This window comes from Dendrobium catenatum, unplaced genomic scaffold (genome assembly GCF_001605985.2).
Source record: "Dendrobium catenatum unplaced genomic scaffold, ASM160598v2 fragScaff_scaffold_186, whole genome shotgun sequence".
Taxonomy (NCBI): Eukaryota; Viridiplantae; Streptophyta; class Magnoliopsida; order Asparagales; family Orchidaceae; genus Dendrobium; species Dendrobium catenatum.
The window spans coordinates 209,686-230,580 of NW_021318648.1; the positions used below are offsets into that span (position 1 = coordinate 209,686).

Below are 20,895 nucleotides of genomic sequence, written 5' to 3' on the forward strand. Positions count from 1 at the left end.
GCATACTATGATCATTCCAACCTCCATCACATGACAACGGTCTTTTCGACCTCCATCATATCGACTATGATTGTGCCGACCAAACAAACATGTCTACATTATAACTCCCACCATGTAATGCGCTATATATGATGTACATTTGTATCATCAAAGCCAAGGCCTTCTCCCAAGGAAGGGCCTCATTTGTAATCGACTGCAAATACTAGTTGATTCATTCAAACTGGGCCATGCCCTGTGGTTTTCCCCCCTTTTCAAGGGTTTCAACGTAAAAACTCTAGTGTCTCTTATGAACGCTACACCCTTTCACTTATCTGATTGTGTGCTGGATCTTCGTACAATGTTAAGACGTTAAACTATATATTTCTCTACCGCCGCGAATACTCCATGACGCAACAATATAAATGATTGATCAATGTATGGGCGTAAACGAGCTGAGTCAAGCTCAAGTCATCTTTGGCTTGAGCTTGATTAATTAATTGAGTTCAAGCTCGAGCTTTATTTTTGAGTTTAATTCAGCTCACGATGGACTTGTATATAATGAAAGAGAGAAAATAATTATGATTTGAACAATTATTATAATAAAATAATTAAAAGAATGAGAAAGCCGAAAAATAATAAATAATAACTTAATATAATAAAGTGAGCTATATTTTTTAAATATAACAACTTAACACTTAAAATTATAAATATTAATATATTTTAAGTACATTTCATATTAATATTTTTAAAACGAGTGGGTTGGCGAGTTAACAGTTGAGTTAGGGCCAGCTCAAATTTGGCTCATTTACTCATTGAGTTCAGCTCACAAGCCATTTATTGAGTTCAACCCGAGTAGGCTCACGAGTCAGCTTGACTCACTTACACCTCTAATTAATTGTATATAAACAGATAAATAGGAATAACTAAAATAAGGTTTTTCATCACTTGATTAATTCACTAAAAATGAGCGATAATATACTATTAATTTTATATGAATAATCTTCTCTCCATAAAAGGACCATTTTAACTTTCCAAAAAAAAAGGAACATTTTGGAATGAATTATTTATGACTTTGGATTTGAATCATTTTAGACCCAATATCTCACATCCATGAGTGCATGCTAATGTGAACATGGCAAATCCAACACCATATGACAATCATGACTAAAAAATATAGCAACTCCTACTAGATTTATCTCAATGGTTCATACTAAGGGATGCTTGTTTGATCAAGTTAGAGTTTGTTTGGGACAGCTTTCAACATATTTTATTTTTGGGGGTTTTACATAGATACCACTTTATTTTATGCTATTTATATATCTAACACCCAAAACATTAATATTACATTACTATCAGGATCTTCTCCCTCTCTCAAACTCCACCATTTCTTTTCCCTTTCAAGTTCTCTCTTTAAGTTTTTTTTAGAAGAACGGAGCTTCAATGACTGCCAAAGACACTTATCAAGTGCCTTGATAAAGCTTAAATAAATGGCTTTGAAAAATCCTAAAAATCAATATTAGCGATAAAGATCGTCTAGGACGATCGCAGTATCGTCCCGTACGATGTGCTTAATATATATGATGGCTTCAGAAAACCCTAAAAACTCATTTTTGGCTCCAAATATCATCATGTACGATCACAAGATCGTCAAGTACGATGTGCAGAATTTGACCTGAAAAAAAAGTCATGGACTATATCATGATAGTCCTGGACGATCAGTTCAAATTTCTTCAGATCGTCCAGGACGATATTGTGGATCGTTCTGAACGATTAGAAGAAAATTATGGTATTTCCTCTTAGACGATTTTGGACGATTTAGGAAAATCAAATATGTCGGCAAACATCATCCAGTACGATATACAGATCGTCTTTAACCATAATTAGTCCCCTAATCACATGATCAATTTAGGCATGATTTGTATTTATCGTCCGGGAAGATTAGAACAAAAATTTAATTTTAAATCATTGCATAAATTATCATTGGCGGCTACTTTCCAAGATCATAATGGATCGTCCTGGACAATCGAAATCATCCAGTAGGATTAGTTCAATGAGCTGATCGTCCTGGACGATATAAATCGTTAAGTACGATTAGTTCAAAACTTGAACTTCTGGTTTTGACTCAATCTCACTCCCCATGAGTGTGTGTGTATGGATGACCACCAAGCAAGCATACACTCTTACAAGACTTGACTCAAGAAATCAAAAATACATCAATGAATTTTATAAAAATACATCAGATGACATGATACATTCTAATTAAGCTCCAGACTGTCCGTTTATTGATATCCTGGGCACAAATGGTTGATCATAAGACTGATATTTGAAGATAGAAGCGATCGTCACTATTCGAAGAATCGCAGCCGTCCATCTCATTTTATCTCAAGCTTTTTCCTATCTAACCTATCCCTTCCCTGTCTCTTAGGTATTCCCCTCTCCGCCGCCGGTTTCTCCGCCGAGAATACCCAATTCTTTTCGTTCCTTCTTCGTTTTGCGCTGAAGAAGAGAGAAAGGAGATCGATGGATTCGGATCTGGGCAAACTCTTCATCGGAGGTATTTCGTGGGAAACAACTGAAGACAAGCTGAAAGATTACTTCAGCCAGTATGGTGATGTCGCGCAGACGGTGGTGATGAGGGATAAAGCTACAGGAAAACCTAGGGGCTTCGGATTTGTTGCCTTTTCCGATCCTTCCATCTTAGATCGAGTCCTTCAAGACACTCACAACATCGACGGCCGCACTGTGAGACCCGTTTCGTGCATTTTTCCCTTCGAATTCCGTTATTTTTTTCTTGATTTTGTATGTTTTTCCTGCAATTTCGTTTATGTTTCCCACGTTTTGTTTGCTCTTCTTTGTCTTTTGCTATTGAATTTAGGGTTCACTTAATTTGTTTTGGTATGTTTCAGTTCTAATGCTTGAAACAATGGATTGATGTTGTTACTACTTTTTTGAAGATCTAGTTTATTTCTGCTACGTGTTTTGTGAAGATTTTTTTTTTATTGTTGCTTTCAAGTGTTTTTTTTCCTAGAGAATACACGGAGTTTTTGGTTTTGGTGTGGGATTTTAAGGCTTGGTTGCAATAGTACGTGCTCCTTAGTTTCTGAGTTCATTTAAAATGTAGATATGGTTAATTCTTTAAATCTCGGTTTTAGAAATGGGCATGTGGTTGTCTATATCTTTAATCAAAGTTAAATCTTGGAAATTTTGGATGCAAGTAAGGAGACTTATACAAATTCCTATATCTTATTTTCTGAAATATCTTTGCTCTTGCTTTTGGTAGGATCTACTAGATACTGGATTTAGGACGGACTTGGTAAATCCAATATTTCCAATATAATATTGGATTTATGAAATCCAGGATTTAAAAAAGCCTAAAAAGATGCTTAAATCCTGTAATTGAAAAGCACCAAAGTTTGATTCAAGTGTTGGTGTACTGCATTGTAATGATGGACCTTTAGTAGCTCTTGAATGACATTGCATTCTTAGTGTTATCTTGACTGTTTACTTGTAAAGATTGAATATTTTGGCATATTATTTTCTCGCTTTTATTTGTTCCCTTGCACTTGCTGGAGTGGGATAAGTTGTTTCATACTGTGTATTAGGAGAACATTTGTTTTTTTTTTGGTGGGATATACTAGATCTTATTGTTCAAATCTTTTAACTCTTGCTTTTGGATATATTTACTACTTCCCGAATTTAGGGCAGACTTAGTAAATTCAGCTAGTGTTGTATTATGAAACCAATGATTTTAAAAGCCTAAAAAATTGTGTTTAAATCTTGCTGCAACCGAACAACACCTAAGTTTAATGCAAGTGTCTGTGCATTGTAATTTTACCTATATTTTTCTTCTCCATAAGTTGAATGGACTTTTAGTAGATATTGAATGAGATTACATCTTATGGTCATCATTTACTTGTTAGTTCTGAATTTTGGCTTTACTTTCTCGCTCTTATTTCTTCTCTTTTGTTTATTGGAGTGTTAGGTGCTGTTGCGCATTGTGTGCTAGGAAAATACTAATTTTTTTTGCTTATAATTGATCTCTAATTATGCTGGTTTGTAATTTGAGAGAGTCACATAGTGCCAACCTTTTCTTCTCTCCATTGCAATTCCCAGTATGAGATACAATCTTGTTCTTTCATTGAAACATTTATCCTGTGGTGCTGTTTGGATACAAGATTTATATAGGATTTGAGTAGGGTTTATGCTGAATTGCCCAAAAAAAAAAAAATGCTGAATCCTCTGTTGAACTGCGTGAATTAAATCCTCTGTTTGCCTCTTTTTTTTCCATAAATCCCACATTTACCAAATTCAAGAGTTTGGTGGATTTATGGGATTTGGCGGAAGAAGCGCGTGAAAGTGGAGGAAGATGGTTACCTTCGCAGTGAGTGAGCCTCAAAGAATGTTGTTGAACTGCGTGACTTTCGATCATACATGAATGGAATGTCGTCGAAGGAGGCTAAGAAGCTTTTAGCAACGCCTTCAAAACTACTTCATGCAAAGCAGGCAAAGGCGCCAAACAACAACGAAGAAATACATGAGCAAGTGAAGGCTGTAGAGCAATGAAGCAATGCACAAAGCAGGCGAAAGCTGAACAACAATAAAGAAATGGTGAAGACAAAAACAAACCCTAGACAGACCTGTCTTATTCTAAATTTGAAATTAATTTACTTAGCTTAATTAATATAATATGAAATATTAATAATTAATTAGATTATTAAAAGCATAATTAATAATTAAATAATTTGTTAGTAAGAAAATATTTAAATGATTAATTAAATATTTAATTAATAATAATTAATAACTTATTAAAATAACACTTACATAATTAATAGTATAAGTAGTAATTAAATAATTAGCTGTTTGCAATAATAATTAAATAATTATCAATATAATTAGTAATTAAAGACTTATTAAAATAATATCTAAATAAGTAATTAGATAATTAGTTTTTAATCAGTAATTAAATTATTAGTTAAATTATTTGACCATTAAGCTAGCTTCTCATTATATTATTTATGATTGTAATTATTTGCGGTAATTAAAATTGAAATTGATGGCTAACGTGTATTTAAAACATAAATTTAATTTGGGTTCTTAATGAATCTACCGGTTTAAATCCAAAGTTATGTTGCCAAATAGTTTCACATGATTTATCAGAATTTAACATCTTTTTTGTCAAAGAGTTTTCAGCATTAACACCCACGGGATTTATTTAATCTGGATTTTAGAGGATTTAATAAATCCTGCTTGTTGCTAAACAGACGCTTGATGAATTTATCAGCTGATTGCTTTATTTAATTTAATTGTTTGCATCATAAGTTCTTCCTGTTTTTTTTTTTAATTTAAATTCTCGTGAGAAATGGTTATTTATATAAGAGATATTGACTGAATACTGCCTTTGATTCTATTGTTTCAAGGGGTTGACAATCTTTTTTTCATTTTGTATTGAATTGAGATTCAAGGCCAATGTCTTTCAGGACCATTTGCTCTATTTTATGAGATGCTGGCTTGTTCATTATGTAAGAACTCTGAGATAATCTGCTGGGTTTTGGAGAATAACATATGTGTTTATTTTCATGTTTACTATTAAGTTCTTTTTTGTTTTTTTATTTAACATGAATGTTTACTGTTATGTTTTTTTTTTCCCCGAAGTATTTTCCTTTGTTTCTTTGTGGCTCCCTTTTGTCAATTTTGATGCTCTCTGTTGATTCATGATATTTTCTCATTTCTAGCTTACTGACTCTCTTTATCAAGTTAGTGTACATTTTCTTAAATGCAAGATTGAACCGATTTCTGCGGGTTTGATCTTTTTGCTATTTGATTTTACCATTCATTCTTTCATATCTATATGTGTAATCATGAATGCTTTGATGAAATTAGATATGTAGTCATAATATTTATTTTCCTCTTTTTTGCTCTTCCCCTTTGTTTTTCTTAATTTTGTTTTAATGTTAGATTTAGAATTTAGTTCTTTCTGACTGATCTTTTAATTCCAATCTCTGCAGATGGTATACATCTGAATCAAACATGGCTATTTTACTGGCTTTGCTACTTAAATAGACTTCTAACTAGTTTTCTTTTTTGGTGCCAAAAATATCGTTCTTTGATTTAATTTTAGTATATTCGCTTGGAGGACTCGTAATTCTATTTAGCATATTTTGGACAATATGAGAGAATATCTTATTTGTTATTTTTAACTGAATTTAGCAATAGTATATCAAAACATATATTTTTTTTTCAACATAAATATGGTGGTAATAATATTTTTCAAGTGATAATAAGCCAGCAAACTTAGATGTATTAAGATTCACTATAATGTAAGGTATATCATTGGTTACCATATGGATAGTGGCATGACATTCATTTAAATAAATGATTATTTTTGGTGTTTATTGCTCTTGGTTTTAACAATCGAACAATAAATTTTTTTATATTCACATATATTATATTTATTTGATTATATTAATGGATTTGTGAACTAATTTAATTGGCACTGAAGGCAACTTTGTTGCCCTCTCTATTAGTGGCGGAATTTTTGGTGTTGCTTGTGTTTTTATTACAATGTGATCCATGCTTCCTAATTATATTTACTTAGGTGGAAGCAAAGAAGGCCATGTCAAGAGAGGAACAGCATAGTACTGTTAGAACCGGAAGTAACATGATGAGAAATGTGGGAGGAGGTGGTGGTGGTGGTGGTGGTGGAAGCATTAGAACCAAAAAGATTTTTGTTGGAGGGCTTCCTCCCACTCTATCAGACATAGAGTTCCGCAAATACTTTGAAGCTTTTGGCACTGTTACTGATGTGGTTGTGATGTATGATCCGAACACCCAGCGGCCTAGAGGTTTTGGCTTCATTTCATTTGATTCAGAGGATAGTGTTGATCGTGTGGTTCAGAAGCAGTTTCATGATGTAGGCGGAAAAGCAGTAGAGGTCAAACGTGCCCTCCCAAAAGATGCAAACCCTAACAACAACACTAACCGCTCCATGGGCGGTGGAGGAAGCTATCAATCTTATGGTGGTTCAGGTGTGAACTCAAACTCTTATGATAACAGAGTGGATGGCAGCAGGTATATGCAGCCACCAGCAAGTGGCGCTGGTTACAATCCATATGGCTCATCGGGTTACGGTGCTCCTGCGTATGGTTATGGAACAGGAACCAATGGTGTTGGTTATAGTGGTTATGGTGGCTATGGAAATACTGGGGCCTATGGAAACCCTGCTGGCCCTGGAGCTGGTTATGTTACTGGACCTCCAGGTGCTCCAAGGAGTGGGTATGTTTCTGCAGGTTATGGTGCGAATGCCGGGTATGGAGGAGCTGGATCATGGAATACTCCTGGTGGCGGAGGACCTGTTTCTGGACACACTGGTCAGTCTCCTGGCAATGCAGGTGGCTATGGAAATCAGGGATATGGTTATGCTGGGTATGGGGGGTCTGAAGCTCCTTATGGTAATCAGGGTGGTTATGGGGCTGTTGGAGGTCATGGCGGCGGCAATCCTAGTGGTGCCGGGGAGCAGGGTGTCGGTTCTGGCTTTACGGGTGGAGGTTACAATGATGGCAGTGGAAGCACTGGTTATTCAAATGCTTGGAGATCTGAATCTGCTCAGGGAGGTGGTGGCTATGGGGCTAGTCAACTGGCTGGTGCACCCGGTGGGACGATTGGTTATAGTGGAGGATATGCTGGTTCTCAATCCAGGCAGGGGCAGCAACAGTGAACTTCATGCCTGAGTTTTCATCCAGAGTGGTTATTGGTGATTTAGAGTGGCCAACTTTGCTTGTCATCGCGCATCCTACTGCTGAAGAGGAATGATTTTTGGGGAAGGGTTTGAAACTTCTGAGTGCCTTATCTTTAGTAGATCAGCAGTTCTCTACTTTGCTTTAGCTTAAACTGTAGTTGTATTGTAGTGTAATATATAGCTTGCACTATCTTTTATCTCTCGTTTCTGCTGGTTAATTATCTGGTATGTAGGGTGATATGACATTATGTTGTCTGGCCTCTAGTTTTCCTACAGCCAGAGTAGCTTATGCTAGTTTTTCTATTATGTCGTCTGGTTTGCTGCTATTGTTATAGTCTTTATGACTGGTATTAAAACACCACATCTTATGTACTAGTCTAATTGTTTGCTCTGATATGGGTTTTTCTGATTTTTTGTGGTTAGGAAACAATAATGGTACAGTTTTATTATCATAATTTTGGGGGAAACGTAGGACTACAACCTGAAGGATTTTCTTTAATCGTAGCATATTTTTTATGTAATTTGTCTTAATATTTGAACCTGTACTTCAGGTGTGCCCTAGGATATTTTATATAATTTCGCTATCTGTTGGTAGCATATGATCTTCGGTAGCTGCATAGTTGTTGTTTAAGTAAAATAGTTTTAACATGTAAGGATCTAGATACAGACATCCTTTAATAACCTTCATCAAAATGCATATAGCCTATTATGTTGCTATATTAGATTAACAAATTAGCATTTATGGCCTAGCATGTTACTATATTAGATTAACAGAATAGCATTTATGGTCTAGTATGTCGCTATACTATGTCATATGGCCATTTGTTGGACTTTATGATCCATGGTAGCTGCAAAGTTGTGGTTTAAGTAAATTAGTTTCAGCCTGAAAGGGTCTAGATACAAATTACTTTTAATAGCCTTCATCAAAATGTGTATAGCCTAGTATGTTGCTATATTAGATTAACAGATTAGCATGTTGCTATATTAGATTAACAGATAAGCATTTATGGTCTAGTATGCTGCTATATTAGATTAACAGATTAGCTTGTATGGCCTAAGATGTTGCTAAATTAGATTATTGTATATTACTATAATGGTCAAATAGTTACGGTTAGATGTAGAAGAATTAACAGTACAGTAACGCTGGAATAATTGAATTTTTTCTGTTATGCATTTCCCTCCTCTGTACAGGGGTTGCTGTATGTACATTCTCGCAATATATCCAGATACTCAGTGGATGCCAATATCGGTTGCAATGACCAGTGGTATGTATGTCTGCCTTGGTGATAGATTAGTTTTCCGTTTGGGTAAAATCATTTTAGGTAACAGCTTATGTTTGTAGCTTTTAGTGGTAGTTTAGTTTAGCACCTTTGCATTAGGTTTGTTTTCATATTTTGACACATAACTTGAAAACTATGGTGTTGGATTTATACATGAAGCTATTTTGTTTTTACAAATTTGCGTATCTATACTTTCATTGTGTTCTTTGAGGAAGATCTTAACATGGATGATCTTACCTTGGAACAATGTCTGTAATTTTGCATTTCTAGCCCTAATTTTTCTTCTTCTCTAGTCTTTCATCTGCTTATTCTAAGAGACTCGTTATGCACTATTCAATGTCATTTTACCTGAGACCTCAGATTTTGAAAAATTATTATGTTCGGTGTCTGGATTGGCCTCCGGATGCGTCTGAAGGTCAATCCGGTCGCATCATGTCACCCTGCATTGAGTGATGTGGCACATCTGGATTGACCTCCAGACGCGTTTGGACACCGCACAAAATAATCTCTCCAAATTTCTGCAATGCCATATTGTTCCTAAAAGAAGCGCAGCATAGCTATGTAGTTCAAGCATCATTTTTATCTTTTTGGCTATGTTTTAGAAGCTATTTTGTTTTTCTAATTTTGCATATCTACGCTTTCATTTTCTTCTTTGACCAAAATCTTAAGATGGATGATCTTACCCAGGAACAATGGCTGTAATTTTGCATTTCTAGCCCTAATTTTTCTTCTTCTCTAGTCTTTCATCTGCATATTCTAGGAGATTCATTATGCTCTTCTCAATGTCATTCTATTTGACCCTCAAATTTTGAAAAGTTATTACGTGCGGTGTCCGGATGCGTTCGGAGGCCAATCGGACGCGACATGTCACCCTGCGTTGGGTGATGTGGCACGTCCGGATTGACCTCCAGACGCGTTCCGACATCGCATAGAATAATCTCTCCAAATTTCTCCAACGTGATATTGTTCCTAAAAGAAGAGCAGCATAGCTGTGTACTTAAAAGGATTCAATATTGAAACTTGAGTGGTTAAATAGAAGTTTTTTTTTTATTGAAACCTTGCAATACAAACTTCTTGTTATTTCCATGGACTTTGTGAGTTCTTAAAGTAGTTTGTTATACTACTTAGGCTTTGTTTGGGATGGTATGAAAGCAGCTTTCTAGAAAGCTGATTTAAGAAATAGTAAATTGATGTCAGGAGAAAATTTATATAAAATCCTTCTTTGTTTCCAGGGGACTAAAATTGATTTTTTCGTGTTTACCCATTCTCATGAATCAGATTAAGGGACTTGCGGCTGGAGCACAGGATGGTTTGTAAAGGTCCATATCGATTTATAAATGCACACAGTTCATCTCCAGAATGATAGAAATAATCCTTTCCTGTATAATGATTTTCTTCTGCTTGTAATTTCTCATCATACGTGTGAAAGTTTTGTTGTGGAGACTAATCTGGATGCAAGAAAGAGCTCTTTGTTTTAATATCATTATTTTTGGTTGATTAAAAAAAAAAAAACATTTTATTGCTTACGAAATTTTGCAAATATATTTGGGTTAAAAATAGAATAATTCATCGCATAACTAAAGTAGAAAATGTCTGTGATGTCAAATTATTACCCTCTAAAAATTCTTTGGTTGATTAAGGTTTTATTTTTGATAGTTTTTATACTTTTTATTTAAATTGTTTTTTTGTAATTTTTTTTTGAATTTAGTTTGTATTTGGGATAATTTTTTTGTTGTTTTATAAAATATTTTTTAACATAAAAAATATTTTGAATTAGAAATTTTTGTATTAAAAAATGTTTTAGAAATCATTAAGAAAATTGTATTAATTAAAACCTATAAAGTTATTTTAAAAAATAATAAGAAAAGTTGTTACAGAAGTTTCGTTTAAATTTATTTTTTTAAATAATTTTGTAATATAAAATTTATTTAAGATAGTGAAAAAATTATTATAAAAAATTATTTAAAATTAAAGTTTTGTTTGATATGCTTTCTTACTTCTTAAAATAATTTCTATTATAAAACTTTTCAATTTGGGGATAATTTTTTTATTGTTTTTTAAAGTAATTTTTTTTATAAAAATTAAAAATGTTTATTAGAATTTTTTTAAAAAAAAATAATAAAAAATTTTGTCTCAAACTAATCTTAAGTCAAAATTTTGATGAAATCTCTAGTAATGTAAACATGCAAATGGTTCCATAATGTGAAACAATTTGATCAAAATAACCATTACTCTTAACATTTTTAATTAAATTTAGTGATTAATTATTCTGTTTCTTGTGCATATTTTAACGGTCAAAAGTTAAAACGCCTAATCTTCATCATCCAAAATAAATATATAAATAAATAGGTAATTCTTATTTCCTCTTAGGCAACTGGAAAGCCCTCTTCAAGAAATTATTCGCCGTGTCATCGTTCCGATGACAGAGCACTCTAAGCACGGTGTTCGGATCCGATCGGCTCCACCTCCCGGTGGTCGGCGGCATCGAAATCCTCTGCCATTCCGCAATTCCGCCGGCGACACCGGACTCACAAGCGGCAATTGTAAAGTCTTCAATAAGTCGTTCCGTCGGCAAGCTCATAAGCCCAATTACCCCTTCTACAACCTCCGCCGCCCTATCCACCACCTCGTCCGCCAGGACCGCCGCCATCCCCTCGCCGGAGGCACAGAAAACCCTCTTCATGTTCCTGAAATCATCCATCACCATCTCGTAATCTGTTCTGACAAAAACCCTCTCTGTCCCTCCGGCTAGAAGCACCATCAGGAACATCTCGAATGAGGCCCGCATCACCTCCTTCACCGCCACCGGCTGCGCCCGGTCGGTCAACACCGTGAGCAGCATATTCAGATTCCGCTTAAGAATCCTCAAAGACGGCCGGATTCTCGAACCAGCAACACCGCCGACATAGAGGCTGTGGTAGGAGTGGGCGGAGTCGAGGAAGACGAGGCGGTAGGCGGCGACCTCGGAAACGTGGAGTATTGCGGCTTGGATTGAGGCGCGGATTAGGTCGAAGTGGGCGGCGGGAGTGAGGCGGCGGTTAGGGCGTAGTTTCTGGTGGTGGTGGAGGTTCGGGGAAGGGCCGGGATGCGCGGGGTTGCCGCCGCGTGAGAAGAAGGTGAGGGATTTATCGAGGGAATGGATGTGGGAGTAGAGGTAATGGAGGGTGTTGATCCGAATGTATAGCCGCTGGGTGCCGCGGCTAGTTGATGGCCGGGGATGGTGCGTCTCACCGGCCGGTGTACCGCCAGCTGCAACCGGAGTCGGGCCTCCGGCGCCCATGCCGAGGAGCTTCATATCTGCGCCGGGTGTGCACGGCGTGGCTTTCTTCCATAGTTTTGCAAAACGGGAGTCTTGGTTGCAGCGCGTCAATGGCGGCAGTAGCGGCAGGTAGCTTTGTCGACTCCCTGAATTCGGAATAGTTACAGCATTAGGGTTAGGGTTGTGAATGATCTCATCTCACTTCAAGGTTATAGTTTGATCTAGTTTTGAATGGAGCAATTGAAAGACGACATAAATGCGGTTAAAGATCAGTTGGAGATGATCTTAAACATTCTTTGAATAATTTTTCAAATCAAGGTCACAACTCATGGTTTTGTAAAGAAAAAAAAATAAAAAGGAAGAGCGATCAAACCAACCACAAGAAGTGACAAAATATGTGTACTCCTGGAAGATGGATTCCAACCCGTCCGCTAGGTCTTGTACCATTTCATCCCTCGTCGTCATCGGGATCTCAAAAAATTCGTCCACTGTCACCTTCGCCAGCTTTATCAAATCCACTGCCGATTGTGCGACTGGCTCTCTCTTGGACTTTGGCATCCAATTCTGTCAAATACTCTAAATATTTGTTAGTAATTTTCTTTTTAATGGTGAATGATAGATCCTAAAATATATTATTTGAATTCATGACCTAAGATATAGATTTCATTTATGATGATTTTTTACTATTTTTTAAAATAACTGTCTAGTAAAAAAATTTAAATTTTTATACTAAAAAGTAATTTTAAGAAGCAGTAAGAAAACCATCCCAAATGAAATCAGAGTTTTAGTTCATATTATATACTATTGTGTTCTAGAAAAGCCGCCCTAATATTTAAGAGAACATTCTATAAGATGGTGGTGAGACCTGCAATATTTTATGGTGCCAAATCTTAGCCATTAAAAGATGAGCATAATACTAAGTTAAGTGTTGTAGAGATGAGGATGCTCAGGTGGATGAGTGGCTTTATCCTTAGAGATAGTATATGAAATGAGCATATACGTGAAAATGTTGGAGTAGCGCCAGTGGAAGGTAAGATTAGAGAGAGTCATCTTAAATGGTTTGGTCACATAAAACAACGGCCTTCCGATGACCCGGTTAGCGAAATAGAGGCATTAGATCTGACTTATGTTAAAAAAGATAAAAGGCAGACATAAAAAGACCTGATTAGAAAATATTAGAAATGATCTTTCTTTATTAGATTTAAACGAGAATTTAACTTTTGGCATGACACAATGGAGAAAAATGATTCATGTAGTTGACCCCACGTAGTAGGACAAAGACTTGATATTGTTGTAATTGTTATGTTCTTGTTCTATATTATATAATGAGGACATAGCTATTATGGTAAACAATTATATACTCTTTATCTTTTATTCATAATCAACCCTTAATAATTCTCTTAATTTAGCATCAATTATTAATTTTCTTGTTAATCCAAATATGAAATGAGCATATACGTGAAAATGTTGGAGTAATGCCAGTGGAAGATAAGATTAGAGAGAGTCTTCTTAAATGGTTTGGTCACATAAAACAACGGCCTTCCGATGACCCGGTTGGCAAAATAGAGGCATTAGATTTGACTTATGTTAAAAAAGATAAAAGATAGACATAAAAAAAACTTGATTAGAAAATATTAGATATGATCTTTCTTTATTAGATTTAAACGAGAATTTAACTTTTGGCATGACACAATGGAGAAAAATGATTCATGTAGTTGACCCCACGTAGTAGGACAAAGACTTGATATTGTTGTAATTGTTATGTTCTTGTTCTATATTATATAATGAGGACATAGCTATTATGGTAAACAATTATATACTCTTTATCTTTTATTCATAATCTACCCTTAATAATTCTCTTAATTTAGCATCAATTATTAATTTTCTTGTTAATCCAACAAGCTTAATCTCACCTCAATTTCCTTAGCACGGTTGAGACACTCCCTCCCAATTCTCAGCCGCTCGTCCATCCAAGCCTTGAGAAGTCCAGCAGCAATGGCGTCGACCTCATAAGGCACCATCTCGTCAACCAAACTCCTCCCACCGTCGTCCCTATCAGCGGCATCATCCGCCACCATCTGCTTGAGCAGCTTCTCCAACCTCCCCGCGCAGTGCAGCACACGCACAAGCCCATTACTGAGACTATTCACCTTAGCCAAATACTGCTTCAGCACGACGCCAAAGCAGTTATAAAGCGTCAGTATTGCCAACCCCGCCGCCGCCGGACACCACTGCCGGAGCACCGGGCTAAATATCTCCTTCTCCGTGGCTGCAAGGGTCTCCGTGTCTTTAGCCAGCTGGATTAAAATGTCACCGGGATCCTCATCTACTTCCACGATCATGCTATCCACATGCCCGTGACCTGTCTCGAACGCCTTGGTGAAGGCGTTGCGGAGGGATTTATGAATGTAGAATTCCACCCTACTGGCGGCGGAGCTGCCGGGAGGTTCCCGCTCAACAAGACTTGGCGTGGCGATGGCCATGCCGGAGAGATCCTCGACGATGATTTTGGTGGTGGAGAGCGCGAGGCAGAGGATGGTTTCCATGTTTCCAGTTGTTCCCTTGTCGAATTTCTCATGGTAATCTAACAGCCGCTTCTCTGCCCACCCTTGCATCGACGCAAGTACGCCGGAGAGGACTTTGACATAGCTGAGCTCATGCTCTGTGAACTTGGCGTCATTGGCGACCTGTACAAGCATATTGAGCGTCGCTTTAATCAGGTCCGGCTCGGCTTGGCCGGTGGTGACGTATTGCTGGAATAGAATCCAAGTGAAGCATAAGTTATGAATCCTTCTATCGATGCCGAGGGTAGACCATGTTTTCTTCATTAATTCGAGGAGCTCGTCGACTTCATCGAGGACGACGGTCTCTTCTCGCAGGTCGAATATGGATTGGAGGAGGGCGAGGTAGAGATGTACGTTGAGGGGGAATCCGTCGGCCCAATGGCAGCTTTCGGTGGAGGAAGAAGTGGAGCTGCGCGAAGCAAGGGCAGTGACGGCGCTGGTAAGGCTGCGCATGGCTTCGGAGTTCTTGCTGGTGTCAATGGGCTTGGTTTCACTTAGTCGTAGTATTTCCCGCAATCGGAGAGCAGCGGCATTGAGGCGGTCGAGGGGGAGAGAGGGGTGGAGGAGAAGGCCGAGTTCCAGAATCTTTAGTTGGCGTCGTTGCCATTGGTGATAGTCTTGGCTGTCGCTGAACTCCGAGGGCTTCAGGTGGCGGAGTAGTTCAAGGGGTAGGATGATGGTCTCTGCTTTTCTTCCACTCTGCCATGGGATCAAATTGATGTAATCTGGTGTTAAATTAGTTGATTTGAAGCATAAATGTATATACCTGTCCAATGAAGTTTCTCATCAAGATTTTTCTTAATCGGCTCTCGCTCTGATCCGTAATGCGAAGCTGCCGCCGCATAACCTCGGCGGAGGTCATCGGTCTCTTGATCCTACTGGGGGAGCTCGGCACAGCGTTCCGGCCAGGGGAATTGGGTACGGCGGAAGGGTTTCCAGTCGCCACCGATGTCAGCCCCATTGGATTCATCGTTCGCATAGGAGGCGGTCGGCGAGCTTTTAGCCCTAGGGTTTTCTTTACCCTGCTCGTCACCACCATCATCCCCGTTCCGCCTTTGGGTCCGACAACCGCCGCCGGCTGTTGAGACGGCAAGACCTCCACCATCTCCCCGCCACTACCGATGATCGCGACGCTTCCCCTGCTTCCTCCACTACCGCCGCCGCCGGTAGAGGAGCGGCAGGACATGAAGAAGATCTCATAGGCCGTTTCCCGGAGCTCGGTGCGGCGGAGCGTGCCGAGACGGGCACCGAAGGGCCACTCGATCTCGCTGTTGCCAGAGGAGACGGAGGCCTCTGATTCCGATGCAGCGGAGGCGGAGGAGATAGGGGAGGCGCGGCGGACCATGGCGGCTGCGGCCGACGGTGGTTAGATGATCGTGATTCTTGAGCGGTCGTCCGCTCTACCGCGGAAGAACATACGGTGGTGATTCAATGGGTAATTGGCCGCTCAACATTGTTCTATTTTCGGGGCGCCATGGAATTTGTGGTGTAGAGAGATACGTGGAAGGAGAATTCAGAAATAGACTGCAATTAGTTTTTGGCGTTTGAATCCATTACAAACAAGGGTTCAACGGATTGGCAACGAAGCGAAGGAGCTGTCTGCGGTGGCTGACGGTGGAGGGAAGGAGCAGCTCCGGCGACTTCGGGGTTGTTAATTTTGGAGGGAACCAGTGCGGGATAATCGGCGGTTTGAATATCTCTCATTGAATAAAGGATTGGGGCTGTTTGGTAGAATCTAGGATTTCATTCAAGTAGGATTTCGTAAATCCTCCAAATCCGGATTTACGAAATCCTAGAGGGATAAATCCTGAAAACTGTTTGGTAACATTCATGATAAATCCAGTTAAATCATGTGTGACTGTTTGGCTATACAAGTCATGATTTAAGGCAGTTAAAAGATTTACCATTCACCGAATCCGGCCTTAAATCCTCTCGTGCAAATAAGAAGTTAAATCCGTCGAATCGGTGGATGTGCGAAATCCGGCATTTACCGCAAAAGTTGGGCTTTTTCCATCAACCGCGGATTCCAATTACCGTGAGATTTGGATTTGCATTTTAGGCCGTTTGGCTGGATTTCGCCCGAATCCGGCCTTAAATCCCATACCAAACAGCCCCTTAGTTTGCTGTAAACCAAAAACTACCACTTGGTGTGTGAACTGTCAATAAATAATGGGGTCTGATAATCTCATCTTTGGCTCGATTCTTAATGGTTTGGACTCACATCTCAAATGATTTAGGTCAATTTAGGTTAACCTAAAATCTCAAAGTTGACTTAGAATTGATCTAATTATTAAAAATACATATTTAACACCTAAACTTTTATATTTACTAATATACCATCTAAAACACACTTTTTCATCTATTCTAACACTCCGGCGACTGCAATGACGTCGATGATGATCGGTGTTCTGTAAATACCTGCGTAATTGCTCATCCAAATTCTCGGGCTGTCGCCCCTTCCATCGTCGCTTCAAAATGGTGCGGACACTTACCGAGTCCGGGAGTCCAATTTCTTAGTTCATACGAAACAAGGAATTTATACCTATTATGTTTCCACCGCTTTCTGATCTCTCCGCCGCCGGCGTTCGTCGTCGGCGTGGACTTTGATGCCGGACGTCCTCATCAATGGCGTCGCCGGGGCAGGAGGCGGGACCAACGCTCAGCTCATCACCTACTCGTTGCAAACTGTATCATCTTTCTAAACCCGTAAACTCTCGATCTCTCTGTCTCTAATGACACCTCTTTGTTCTCCTACTCCTCTTCGTGCTCTTAGGTCAATACTCGTCGGCAAATGGAGTGCGATCTATCCAAGTCCATAAACAGAGATGGAACTTTGATCTGTCCAAGTCCATAAACATATATGGAATTTTTAAGCAGATTTTCCAGTTCTCTATATCGAAATGGATTCTTCGGTAATGATTTGATTGTGACATGTAATTTTATATCAAAGAGCATTAGCTTAACTCACTTCGCCTATATCCCTTACTCTCCCCCAATTAGCTCTATTTGCACCTGCTACATCCTCATGCTTGCTCACTGTCCCCATCCCAATGGAACCAGATTAAAATCGGCGAAGCGTTGATTTCCTTTTAACACACGAGACTGGATCCAACGGAAGCGACCGATAGTGCAGGCTGAGCTGACTGCGTAACAGTTACCGTTGAACAGCTCAAGCCAAGTTTGGGCCTCAACGCGGAACCACGACTTGCAGACCAGGGAAACGGCGTTGTGATCGCGGTGAGAAAGAAAAACAGCACATGTTCAAGGACATTCTCGAGAACTTGGTTGGAGAACGGCTGCGGCAGGTCAAGAATTTGTATGAGCAATTCCACAGGTATTTACAGAACACCGATCATCATCACCATCTTCGCAATCGTCGGAGTGCTAGAATAGATGAAAAAGAAGAATTTAGGTGGTATATCAGTAAATACAAAAGTTTAAGTGTTAAATATGTATTTATAATGGTTTAAAGTGTTATGTATGTAAAAATCCCTTAAATAAATTGTATTTAGGTTACACCAAGATTTTTAAAACTGGACTAAGAACATATTAAAAACCGATCACGAACCCAGTTGAACTTAGAACCTGCCGAACTTGGTTGAATAAGTAAGATTTGGATCGAGTCAAGTTAACTTTGGATTAGATCAAAACCTGACATGGTAATGTGTATGGAAACATGGAAATATATATCAAATGCTTTCAATGTGTTATTTTATCATTTCACTAAATATAATATAATTTTTAATTAACAATCTTGAATCTATAAAACTTTTTATTATAATTTATTTTATATTACTAGATTGGTTTGGGGGTGTGCATTGATCGGATAAAATTAAAAAACCAGATTAAACCGCTAAATTTATTAATTATACTGTTAACTTTATTTATTTTTTGTTAATAGTTAATTTTGTTTTTAATTTTTTTGAAAAGATGACAAAAAAAAAATTAATTTATGATCTTCCAAAATCAAACTCAACTGACAAAAAATAAAATTTAATTTAATTCAAAAAATAATTTATTTGATTCAATTTTACTGTGTTTTACAACAGAAAATAATTTATTAATTAATTCATAAAGTAGAGTAGAAGACCATTCAAATTGATTAAATGCACACAATTAAATAAGTCTCTAGATATTTATAGATTTAAATGATATTTAACGCCATCAAAATTAGATTTATATGATATTTATTAAGCTTTTATTTAGAAACCTTATCAAACCATTACAAATATCTATTTATAACATATATATTAAAAATCAAATAGGAGAAAACCAAATAAACCCAACCTTTGCATATTTTTATTTAGGGTTTGCCAACTATCAAATATTTTGACCTTTTTTAAGGAGAGATAAATCTAAATTTGATTTCATTCAATATAAGCTCTCACAATGTCATGGTTGCGAAAAAAATTATTTAATTAGGCACAAATTTCACATGAATTATTTGGGTATAATCGACTTAAAATATTTAGGATTCTTATAATTTTTTAACAAAGATCAATCAAAACATATTTTTATTATTATATGAAAAAATATTTTATTATAAAATAATAATCGAGAATCTATAAAAACATAACAAATTTATTTGAAGTATGATTAGAAAAAGTTAAGTTAAAATTTTATAGTATTTTGATATATAAACTTATAGAAGATTTGATAAAATTAATTAATTTTAATTCATAAATGTTAGTTGATTATTATATTTATCTAAATGTATAAAAGGGTATCAAGGTAATTTGTTGTCATACAGCAGCAGTACAACAACTCAACAGTTATACTACCCAAACAAAATGTATTGATTTTTGTACAGCAATTTTAGAAAGCAACTTTCTGGACAACAACTTCACAACCTGCTTTACCGACAGCTGCAGCCGTCCCAAACGCACCCTTAGTAATTTTCACGTTAAAAAAAATTTTATACTAAGAAACTACTTTATAAAGTAGTAAAAAAGCTATCCCAAACGAAACCTTAATTTTATCGAAATCAAAATCCGCCTAATCAAAAGAAGGCAACATGAGCGATGTAACACCAAAAATCTCATCCTTCTAGAAATTGATCTCAACCCTATTGGGTCACTAGGGTTTTATAAAGAAAAAATCTCATCATTGATCCAGTTGACAAGTTTCATGAATTATATAGTTTGAAAGTGAGTCGTATTGTTGACAAAGCTTTCTCACATGGTGATGGCAAGCGTTGTCGAAGAAAATGAAGAAAAATAATTCTATTGGGCTTTTCTGTCTGTTTGAATTATGGCATTCGCGGTTAGTTTTAGTTGTTTGGTTCTTCTTGTTTTTTGATTGGTTGGCGTTTAGGCTTTGTGGATGGTGTTGACGTTTGTTGGATTGGATTGTGATGCTGGGGTTGCCTTTGTAGGTGAATTTGTGACTCGAGCAATGATGAGACGACTTTTTGCTCACCATCTGGACAATCATGACTTGTTGGCAACCATTAGTGATGCTTGTTTGGGATGTGAGTGTCTGCTTGTTCATTTTGTGACTTCATCTGTGTGGGAGGGTGTTGCTTGTTTTCTCCTCTGAATGGTTCATGTCTTCCTTCTGGGTGGTTACAAAAAGCCTCTTGCCATTAATTGAGCCTGACTGACTTGTGTTTTCTTTACTGTCAGTTATCTCTATTTTTCTGATATAGTCTTGTAATATTTTGTTTTGTCCTTCGTTGGACTTATATCCTCGTTTTATTGATGAAATAAATTTCCCTTTTTTGGAAAATAAAAAGAAAAAAATCTCATCCTCCTATTAAAATACATTCTATTCAATTTACAATTATTGAAATACTTGCTACCAAACAACCTCAAAATAAGGAAGAAAAGCTTTCATAAACTTGCCTGGCTCAAGCCACCAACTCTTCTTCCCTTCTTTTCTCGCTTGTTCTAATATGTTTGCATGTGCATGGAAACAAAGAACCAGCGTTCGAAGATATAATATGTTTGCATGTGCATGAAAACAAAGAACCAGCGTTCGAAGAGATACAAATATGGTAAAACTTAAAAAGAGATTTAAAGTAGCCATCTATAAAAACCCCAACCATCTCCAAATTTATATTTTCAATAAAATGCATGT

The 20,895-nt window shown here is 37.4% G+C and overlaps 2 protein-coding genes across 3 annotated transcripts; one reads left to right on the forward strand and one right to left on the reverse strand.

Annotated features, from left to right (window-relative positions):
• The first annotated feature begins 2,356 nt into the window (after positions 1-2,356).
• On the forward strand, positions 2,357-10,466 carry LOC110096274 (heterogeneous nuclear ribonucleoprotein 1). Of its 2 annotated transcripts, XR_003699998.1 has the most exons (4): positions 2,357-2,721; positions 6,575-7,801; positions 8,906-8,979; positions 10,273-10,466. XR_003699998.1 is itself a non-coding variant. In XM_020822138.2 (2 exons), the coding sequence occupies exons 1-2, from the start codon at positions 2,500-2,502 to the stop codon at positions 7,691-7,693; spliced, it is 1,341 nt and encodes a 446-aa protein (XP_020677797.1). In that variant the 5' UTR covers positions 2,358-2,499; the 3' UTR covers positions 7,694-8,108. The 2 variants fall into 2 exon arrangements, 1 of the variants encoding a protein (XP_020677797.1); XM_020822138.2 differs by lacking the exons at positions 8,906-8,979; positions 10,273-10,466 and having other exon boundaries at positions 2,358-2,721; positions 6,575-8,108.
• Positions 10,467-11,180: 714 nt separating this feature from the next.
• On the reverse strand, positions 11,181-16,780 carry LOC110096292 (protein unc-13 homolog). Its single transcript, XM_020822163.2, has 4 exons — positions 15,584-16,780; positions 14,167-15,516; positions 12,631-12,817; positions 11,181-12,399 (listed from the first exon to the last, which is right to left on the reverse strand). The coding sequence occupies exons 1-4, from the start codon at positions 16,160-16,162 to the stop codon at positions 11,351-11,353; spliced, it is 3,165 nt and encodes a 1,054-aa protein (XP_020677822.2). The 5' UTR covers positions 16,163-16,780; the 3' UTR covers positions 11,181-11,350.
• Between the last annotated feature and the right edge of the window lie 4,115 nt (positions 16,781-20,895).

Coding starts and splice junctions, on each gene's coding strand:
- LOC110096274 (XM_020822138.2), top strand. CDS start 2,500: ATGGATTCGGATCTGGGCAAACTCTTCATCGGAGGTATTTCGTGGGAA. Junction 2,722..6,574: donor ACAACATCGACGGCCGCACT/GTGAGACCCGTT, acceptor ATATTTACTTAG/GTGGAAGCAAAGAAGGCCAT.
- LOC110096292 (XM_020822163.2), bottom strand. CDS start 16,162: ATGGTCCGCCGCGCCTCCCCTATCTCCTCCGCCTCCGCTGCATCGGAA. Junction 15,517..15,583: donor TGAGAAACTTCATTGGACAG/GTATATACATTT, acceptor ATCCCATGGCAG/AGTGGAAGAAAAGCAGAGAC. Junction 12,400..12,630: donor ATATTTTGTCACTTCTTGTG/GTTGGTTTGATC, acceptor TTCCGAATTCAG/GGAGTCGACAAAGCTACCTG.